Source organism: Microtus pennsylvanicus, chromosome 3 (genome assembly GCF_037038515.1).
Source record: "Microtus pennsylvanicus isolate mMicPen1 chromosome 3, mMicPen1.hap1, whole genome shotgun sequence".
Classification (NCBI taxonomy): domain Eukaryota; kingdom Metazoa; phylum Chordata; class Mammalia; order Rodentia; family Cricetidae; genus Microtus; species Microtus pennsylvanicus.
The window spans coordinates 17,445,732-17,455,432 of NC_134581.1; the positions used below are offsets into that span (position 1 = coordinate 17,445,732).

Here is a 9,701-nt window from a genome sequence, read left to right on the forward strand (position 1 = left end):
TTGATAGTTTCTTCCTGTCATCTTTTCCTGTTTTGGAGTTCAGCTTGTTTGGTCCTCACTGCTCCTCAACCAGAGGGGGCAACACCAAGGCCCACAGATTCTCTCACAGAGGACTTCCAATGCCCATCTTTAGACTTCGTCAGTGACCTGGGCAGGGACTCCTGACTAGGAATGTCATTCTCTGGGTGGAAAGAGAAACACTGGAGCCCTGTCAGTTAGTGGTTCCAAGTATCAATCCCCGTACCCAATAATGACAGCCGAGGCCCTGCCTTTATACACATGATCTACAGCCAGCAGAATAGCTCTGCCAACCTCTTTAGAGACGAGCAAACTGAAGCTTCCAGCAGGAAGTCCCCTGCCCAAGACAACTCAAATGGCAAAGCTGAGATGCAGCCCCTGGCCGCCTGACCAGGGTCCTAGCTCTTTCCAGGTGTGGCTGAGCCAATAACAGTGTGGGGGAGAGGGCCGGAAGTCATCCAGAAACTTCCCTTCTAACCTCAGTGCAGCAGGGTTGGTTCCCACTCTGCCTTGTGGCTATAATAACTCTGACCACTCCAGCCTCACTGCTCAGAGCTAGTGTGAGATGGATGGACAAGCGGGTAGATGGACGCTCTGTCTGAACTGCCAGAGAGCAGCCTTGCGGCCTGGGAGATAAACAAGCCAAACACTAGCCCTGGGCAGGAGTCTGCTTCCTACTTCTGCTTCTGGCTGTGGCTGAAACAACGGCAGAGCCACTCAACGGGGACTTCCCCAGGTTTTCAGGCTGCACAGGAATGCTCCTGGGTTTTGTTGTTGTTGTTTGTCCAAGTCACCCAGGTTAGAGACTACATGGACTCCATACACTGTCCTGTCTTTCATTTGAGTATATAAGAAAAAATATCATGGCAGAAGCCCCTGTGCTTGAGTTAGAAAGAAGTCCTAGCTCAGCGGCAAAGTCCTAGCGTATACAAGGTCTTGAATTCAGACAACAGTAACACACATACACACACACATACATACATACACACACAAGTAAAAGAGGAAGGTGGACTGTACTTCCTTCATGGCTATGCCCTGGAGATGCAGGGGAAGGAGAGGGGAACAGAGAAGCTGACAGTCATTTTGCAAAATCAGCAGTTTGTCTGTGCCTAGCTCCAGCACTCTTCCCCCACCCCCACGTAGTGGCCACTGGCCTAAGCCTGCCAAACTGGTTCAGTTCTCCATCACCCCTCCAGACCCCAACTCCGTGAGGTTGTGTGGTCTCCTCTGATTCTCAATGATGAGAATAGTCTCAGATTCGGGATCCTAGCGGCTCCAGATACAGCACTACCCACAAGGTCAATGGACTCATTGAATACAGATCCTATCCGCGAACACTGGCTGCATTCCGAAATCTGCACGGTACCTAAAAAATTAGAAGCACAGATCTGGGGTCTACACCTTTAATCCCAGGACTTGGTGGGCAGGCAAGTGATCTCTGTGAGTTAGAGGCCAGCCTGGTCTACAGAGTGAGTTCCAGAACAGCCAGGGCTACACAGAGATACCCTGTCTTGAAAAAAAATAAAATAAAACAAAACACTACAAGTTGAGGCACCTTTCAAATACACTGATGGAAACATTAAACTGGTGGGTTCAAGCAGAGGAGGGGTGGGGTGGACCTCGTTCTTAGCTTTTTGGTTGGTGGGGGAAAAACAACTATGTTTTTGTTAAGTGAACACATTTATCTTACTCGGTTAGACAGAGAGATAGGTAAAGAATGGCCAGTCAGAATGCTAAGGTAAGTTGTAATTTATTAGAATTGTGATTAGTTTTTGGACTCTGTAACAGTCTGACCTCTGCACAGTGATTGACGTTTTAATCAGCCTTGCAGAAGGCTAGGTGGAATGTGCAGCCTCTTTCCTGGAACTTACGTCATCAACCTGAGTTCAGTCTCTGGACCACATATGGCGGAAGGAGACCTGACCTTTGTCCTCTGACCTCCACAAGCCGGTCACGGCACTTGCTCACCTCTACACATACACAGGAAATAAGTGCAACTTGAAAACAGAAAACAAACCAAAACACTGAGCATGGTAATACACACCTTTAATCCCAGGACTCAGGAGGCAGAAGCAAGTGGATCTCTGGGAGTCCCAAGTCAGCCTGGTCTACATAGAGTTCCAGATTAGCCAGGTTTTTGTAGTGAGACCCTGTCTAGTTTAAAAAAAAGAAAGAAAGAAAGAAAGGAAGGAAGGAAGGAAGAAAGAAAAGGGGATGGAGAGGTGGCTCAGAGGTTAAGAGCACTGACTGCTCTTCCAGAGGACCTGAGTTCAATTCCCAGCACCTACATGGCAACTCACAATTGTCTGTATCTCCAGTTCTAGGGGATCTGACACCCTCCCACAGGTATATATATATATACACAGGTAAAATACCAATGTACATTAAATAAGTAAATAAATCTTTAAAAAAAGAAAGAAAAAGAAAAATGAAGAAAGAAACATATATATATATATTCCATCTTGATCAGATGTGACTAGGCCTCAGTCTGAATTTAAGCAGGTCTGAGAGAGAGAGAGACAAGTGCATGGAAGAGGCCCCCTCCCCTCTGTAGCCAGGTAGCAGCTCACCTTGGTCTCTTTTGATATCTGAACAGTGACCTGGCATGATCCTCTAGATGGAAATGGGAAGGGCTGGATTGTGAGTTCATCTGAATAGGTGTGTTCAGTCTGTGGCCCACGTCCTGATGTGCCCCAGGGGAGCTGGGAATGTAATCAGATACAAAACTGTCCACTGAAGTTTTCATTTTTGGCGTAATTTGTTTTGTGTTTTAACTCACCATTGCAGATCTCAAATGCAGGTGACACTGTTTGTCATGATGTCAAAAGGGCAAACACGGGGCTGGGAAGAGGACGCTGTCTTTAAAGTGCCTGACATGCAAGCACAGTGGCCTGAATTTGATCCCAAAACCTGTGTGGAAAAGCTTGGTGTGGCGCCTTTATAACCCCGGGGCTGGGAGAAGGGGGACGATTGGCGCTCTCACGGCTGACACAGACTAATTGGTGAGTGCTGGGTCGGTGAAAACCAAATCGTACAGCACCAGAAGAATAACATGTGAGGCTGACCTCTGGACCCCCTTTGCACATGTGTACATGGACCCTCATACATACGTGCATCTTCACACACACATGCACTGCTTGCACGTGCGTGAGCGCACGCGCGCGCGCACACACACACACACACACACCCCACACAGTGGTTGAATACACTTTTGATCTCCTGTGGCTCTCAGCTTCTTGCTGCTACTGCCACTGGCAGAACTCTAATCGAGGCTGGCCTTCTTTGTCCAGCTTAGGCACGGCCCCCGGAGTGTACACTCATCCCGTCCGGCTTAGGCACGGCCCCCGGAGTGTACACTCATCCCGTCCGGCTTAGGCACGGCCCCCGGAGTGTACACTCATCCCGTCCGGCTTAGGCACGGCCCCCGGAGTGTACACTCATCCCGTCCGGCTTAGGTACGGCCTCCGGAGTGTACACTCATCCCGTCCGGCTTAGGCACGGCCCCCGGAGTGTGCACTCATCCCGTCCGGCTTAGGCACGGCCCCCGGAGTGTACACTCATCCCGTCCGGCTTAGGCACGGCCCCCGGAGTGTACACTTATCCCTCTTTTCTTACACACCTAGTAATGAACACTGTACTGCTTGGGAGTTTTTTCGGGACCTTGCTAAGGACCAGAGATAAACTAGGCCTGCATCTTCTCTGCCCTCAAGATAGGACAGTAGGTGAGGGAGGCAGAACCCCAGATCAATACAAGACAGGCAGAGAGGTGACGACACAGGCCAGCACAAAGAGCAGGACCTTCAGAGAACAGTTTAAAAAACAAAACAAAACAACAACAACAAAGTCAGACTAGGCCCTGTTCTCTGGGAAGAACCCAGGCACAACTGGTGACTATCTTCAGACCCTCCTGGAAGATGCCTGGGAAGAAAATTGCCCTTCCCAGCCAGCCTTTGCTCTGTGGGTCCCGTTTTTACCCATCTTCTCCCTCTTTAATTTGTGGACATGCAGAGAATTTTCCCATCTCTCCTCCCACCCACACTGTCCAGGAACCCAGGGTTTGGCAGCATACATCGTGTGCTCCTGGAGAAAAGCAGAATGACACAGCAAGGTAGGCAAGCAACCCTCTTGGCCAGGCGTGAAGGTGCCGCTGTATCCAGCTGTGACTCTGGGCTACTCTGCTGTGGGTCCTCGGCAGAAGTTTTGGTTATAGAAGTGGCGGTTGTCCCTAGTCAGGGCTGTGCTCAGTTGGGCCCAGAAGCTGCCCTGCCCGCTGGGCTGCTGGGGCCAGAAGAGCACACTCTGGCGGCAGAGGCGCTGGCGCAGGCGCACGTAGCGGGAGCGGTGGGCATCAGGACGCAGGATCACCAACACCACTACATCCTTGCGGTCCTCCAGCAAGCGCTGTTGAGCCAGCAGGAAGCTGGTGCGCAAGAGGCCGCTGACCCGGTCCGTGTGGGCCAGCACAAAGAGTGTCTTGCGGCTGCCATAGATGGAGGCCCAGAGATTCTCGAAGAGTGTCTGGCCGGGCAGCCAATCTCTGTCCTCGAGGCACAGGCGCAGGGCTCGGCGCCCGCGCCGCTCCTCCAGCCGCACCCGCAGTTCATTATACACCCAGTCGGCAACCGCGTTCTGCGCCTTATCGAACACTACAAAGGCATCGTAGGGCAGGGCTTGGGCTCCCCGCCGGCTCCGGGCCAGCAAAGGTAGCCATGCCAGGCACAGATGGAAGCAGTACCAGACGTCCCAGCCGCAGAGATGTTGTAGTAATGGTACTGCCATGCCCACAGACACGGCCAATAGTGAAATGCCAAAGCAGTCCAAGGAGAGAACCTCATCCAGGCATAACCGCAGGTCCTGCGCGAAGATGCTCCGGCCCTGCAGCTGGCCAGGACTGCCACACTTCACTTGGTTGGGCAGGCCAGGCACCTTGGTCTGCACCTCCAGCAGGAAGTCCACGAAGGCCGCCCCACAGGCACAGTGCAGAGGGTTACTTCTCACGTCTAGCATGGTCAGGTTCACCACTATGGGCCCAAACCAGGAGCGATCCACTGTCATGAGGATATTGTCGCTGAGGTTGACCTCTTTCAGATTTAAGGCCAGGGCAAAGAAGGCTGGGACCACAGAGACAATACTATTGCTACTGACGTCCAGTTTCTGGAGCCGGGTGCCATAAGGCAGAGTGCCGTTGGCCAGGGCCTTTAGTTGGTTTCCCGCCAGGTCCAGGACTTTTAGGTTGGGCAGGAAGGCCAGACTGCTCCAGTTAAAGAAAGACAGGTAATTGTCACGGAGATTCAGATCCTTCAGGCTCTTTGGGAGGTTGGCAAGGTTCTGGGGCAGGAGAATATGCAGGCGATTCTGAGACAGGTCCAGTTTGCTCAAGACTCTCAGACCCTGGAAGAACTGGAGATAAAGGTCCCCCTCACCCCACATGAGGCCTACAGAATTGCCACTGAAGTCCAGGGATACCAATGAGGCACTGCGAAGATGTGAGGACACACGGCTGTGAATGTCATTGTGTGCCAGGCTGAGGTATCGCAGCGTGGACAGATGGGTTACAAAACTAAAATTGTGACCGATACCCTTCATGCTGAAGGGCTGGTTGTTGTAGCTCAGGTCCAGGGCCTGCAATTGTGGGAGCTCAGTGAAAGAGCGACCATGGTACAAGTCCAGCTTGTTATGGGACAGGTCCAGCACCTTCAGTTTGGTCAGTGGCAGGAACTGAGAGCCGTTGACAGCCTGTGCAATGCAGTTGTGGCTCAGGCTTAGGCACTGGAGGTGTGAGAGGTTGGCGAACATCTCTGGGTGGATTGCCACCAGGTTGTTCCGAGACAGATCCAAGGTGAACGGGAGGTTCCTGCATCTGACCATGGTGTTCTTATGGTCAGGGGTGCTCAGTGGAGCTGAAGCGAGAACCCCAGACCACAGACTCTCCTGCGCCCCATCATCTGCCTCTTTGGGGGTGACTGCTGACATTATCAAAGACCCACTAATGCGGTTGTCTGACAGGTCCACAAGGCGAAGGCTTGGGAAGGTACCAAAGATGCTGAGCTGGGCCTGGTTGATGAAGTTCATTTGAAGATGCAGAGTGTGGAGGTTGCGCAGAGGGGTCAGCCACCTGAGCGTGTACTGGTTGAGCAAGCGGAAGAAGATGCCGTTCAAGTTCAGCTCTTGCAGGGACACCAGGCTCGCGAAAGACTTTGCCAAGTGGAGCTTGGCAAATGATACCTTCTTGCAGTAATTGAAGGACAGGTCGAGCTTGCGCAGGCTTGTCAGGTTCTGAAAGGCGGTGGTTTTGGTAATGCACTCATAGAGAAAGTTCTCACTCAGGTCCAGCACTGAAAGGTTGGCCAGGCCGTGGAACCAGGAGGGGTTCAGCATGTGGAGAGAATTGTCCTTCAGCACCAGGCCTTCGAGGTGGCTCAGGTGATGGAAGGTCTCGGGGTGCAGCAAGAGGGACTCTTGCTTGCATTCTATGCAGGGGTTGAAGGCATGGTCGCAGCGGCGGCAGTTCCCACCCACGTCAAGTACTCTCAGGGAGGTCAGGTTGGCTAGGTCTTCAGGTGCCAGCTTGACGATGTGGTTATAGGACACCAGTAGGTACTCCAAGCTGGGGGGCAGTTGGTGGGGCACCTTCGTGAGGTTGTTATACTTGAGAGACAAATGGGTGAGGTTGCTCAGGCCCAGGAGAGCCCCTGGCTTTACCTCCACTGCCCCACGGCAGGGGTTCTTGTAGTAACAGTTCCCATCCATGAAGAGAAAGCGCAGGCTGTGCAGGCCAGTGAAGCTGTCAGAATCGAGTACCAGGATGTTGGTGTGGCTCAGGCTCAGGTTCATTAGGGAGCTGGGCAGTGGGGGTACAGTGGTGATCCCATTGTAACTCAGGTTCAGGTCTTCCAGGGTACGCACAGCCTTGAAGGTGTTGGGCTGGATGGTCATGCGACAAGGGAAGTGCATGGGGCTGAGGCCAGTGGGCGGGCAGTTCCATTTGAGGTTCAGTTTCCGCAGGTTGGGCAAGTGAACGAAGTCAAAGTTATGCAGGTGGTGGATGCGGTTGGAGATCAAGGAGAGGTTGGTGATATTGGAACGGGGTGTTGCTGCAGAGAAGCGGGGCACAGATTTCAGGAAGAGCCAGTTGCAGTCTACCAGGCCATGAGGCTTCAGCTCACAGGGCAGGAAGGCAGGCAGGGTGCCCAGGGCCAGAGCCTCGGCCAGCACTGCGGCTTGCACCAGGAGAGACAAGGGGTGCAGGGTCCTGAGGCAGAGAACCTGGGAGAGCCAGGACTGGATGAGTGTCCAGTGGTATACTACCCCGTCCTTCCCTCTCACTGGGGCTTTTTTCAGGGTTTCCAAGTCCTCTCCAAGTGCCCTACCCGCCAGCCTCCTTCTAGCCCACTCAAGACTGCTATTTGGTTTTAGGCTCAGCCACTGACTCAGGCCTAGGACACAGAACCTGGATGGTCTGGAATCCAGACCCCAGACTTGCAGCTTTTGCTCTGAACACAACCCACAGCAGGCCCAGGACAGACTCCAGCAGGCCTGTGGGGCCTCTCATACTTTCTCTTCCTCTCCCCTGGGGCCTCAGTTCTTTTTTCCTGAACACAACGTCTGCCAGGGCTCTGGTTCTCCACCTCCCTGAAGCCTTGCTCTGTTAGCCTCCTGCCCTCTCCTTGGCCGAAATGCAGGGAGGCCTGAACCCCCTGAGGTGTGGGCTGGCTCCTCACCACCGGTACATCCTAGGTCTTTTTACCCTCCATGTGCTTCCCCCCTCTGACTTGAGAACCCTCAGCCTTCTAAGAATCAGAAGACTCGGAGGGAGTGGTGGGCAGCAGCTCTGCCGTGTGCAGGCTGGGCGCCACCTCTGGCTGAAGTCCGGGGTCTCAACTGCTCTATCCACCTAGCAGGTTCAGCCCTCTCTGCTCAGAGAATGTTTGCTCCAATTTCCTTAGGCGGGGAGTACATGAATATTCCAAGGTCACCGAGTGGACTGTTGCCCATTTTAACATCATCCCTTCCCATGATACCCTTCCCCCCGGGGACTAAGAACTGGGGTCCTACCATGTTGGGGAAGGGAGGCTCCTCCAGAGGCTCCGTCTGATGAGCTGAGCAGCAGAGAAAGATGCTCCACCGGGGTCCCTTAGAGAATTGAGGAAGTGACACTTTCACTACAGTTTAATACTTTATCCCTTCCCCGGGAGGGCAGGTGGTAGAGTGAGTCACAGTTTTTTTGCATAGTTAGATGGCAGGCAGCCAGTCCTCCTCACCCCTTCCTCTTTCCATTCTCTTCCTCACCCCACAGTCAACCATGACGGCCTCACATCTGTCCTCTGGGAGGTGTGGGAAGGGACCAAAGCCCAGACTCCTGCCCAAGGTCAACGAGAAACCAGAATCTAGAGTACCACCAGAGCTTGGCAGAGTGCGGACACCCACAAAGAGGGCGTCACCTCACCCTCAAGCCTCAGTGCTTGCCCCGTGGGTGCTCGCAGGACAGACTCTCTCTCTGTAGAGCCTCTGTGAGTCGGAGGCTGGAGGCAACACCTGCCTTCAGCACGGCAGCAGCCTTGATATCTCTTCCAGGAATTGTGTCCCCTGCTCTGCATGTCCACTTCCCCCATTGCCCCACCAGACACCAGCGGCTGGTCCAACTCGAACGCTGGCTGATGTTGCTGTTGTGTGATACTATTCCTGGGAAGATGTGTGCAAATGGGCACTCACCCAAGGAAGGAAACCAATGATAGTCCAAAACTGAGGACATCAGTGGAGTCCAAGTTGGCTAATCAATGAGTTGGAGTTACTGGGTGAAGAGCAATGACCCAAAGACAGCTGCACCCCCAAAAGCTCACCCCAGCATAGGTCACGGACTCCACAAAAGCTGGAATATTGTGCTCATGGCACAACTTACTGGCAACCCAGAAGGTTAGAGAGTAAATTTCTAAGCAATTCAGTTGGCCCGGGGCTTTTGCAGGCAGCTCAGTTGGTTTCGGCTTCTTTCAGGCAGCCCCCACCCCCACCCCTACCCCACCCCCACTTCTCATCTGAGAGTTCCTCTCAACAGTCTGAGGGCCTCACTATCAGGGACTTCCCGAAGTTTTTCAGTTGTCTCCATTCTGAGCTGTAAGGAGCTTTCCTGAAGGACGGCATGGTCCACCTCCCTCGGAAGTGCTCCCCAGCACTGACTACCTAACTCCGCACACTCTCCTTTGGCCCGGGTGACTGGGACTCAGATTTTTTAAGTCTAGAAAACCTGGAAAAACCTTATGCCCTGAAAGCGTCCCCTTAGAAGCTGCCCACTGCTCACAACCTGCATATTTATCTGCCTGCCTGAGCTGACAGCATCTCTAACACCATCCTCTTCCTGCTCCCATTCCCTGCAGCCTATTCACAATGAGCCCCCGGAAAGACCTGTTCAAACTGCTCTCTCTCCCTCTCTCTCTCCATATACATACCTACATACACACATATAATGTATATAATTATATATAATATATACATGCATATACATATATAGTGTATATATGTATAGTATATATGTGCATAGTATATGTGTGTGCATGCATACACATGTATGTGTTGCCTGCATGTGTGTCTGTGGACCACTTGCAAGCCTAGTGTCTGAGGAGGTCAGAAGAGCATGTCAGATCTCCTGCAACTGGCACTGCACACAGCTGTGAGCTGCCATGTGGGTG

At 52.8% G+C, this 9,701-nt stretch overlaps 1 protein-coding gene across 1 annotated transcript; it reads right to left on the reverse strand.

Annotated features, from left to right (window-relative positions):
• Positions 1-1,752: 1,752 nt before the first annotated feature.
• Positions 1,753-8,149, reverse strand: Tlr9 (toll like receptor 9). Its single transcript, XM_075964781.1, has 2 exons — positions 8,074-8,149; positions 1,753-7,284 (listed from the first exon to the last, which is right to left on the reverse strand). Exons 1-2 carry the CDS (start codon positions 8,074-8,076, stop codon positions 4,189-4,191), a joined length of 3,099 nt encoding a protein of 1,032 aa, XP_075820896.1. The 5' UTR covers positions 8,077-8,149; the 3' UTR covers positions 1,753-4,188.
• Between the last annotated feature and the right edge of the window lie 1,552 nt (positions 8,150-9,701).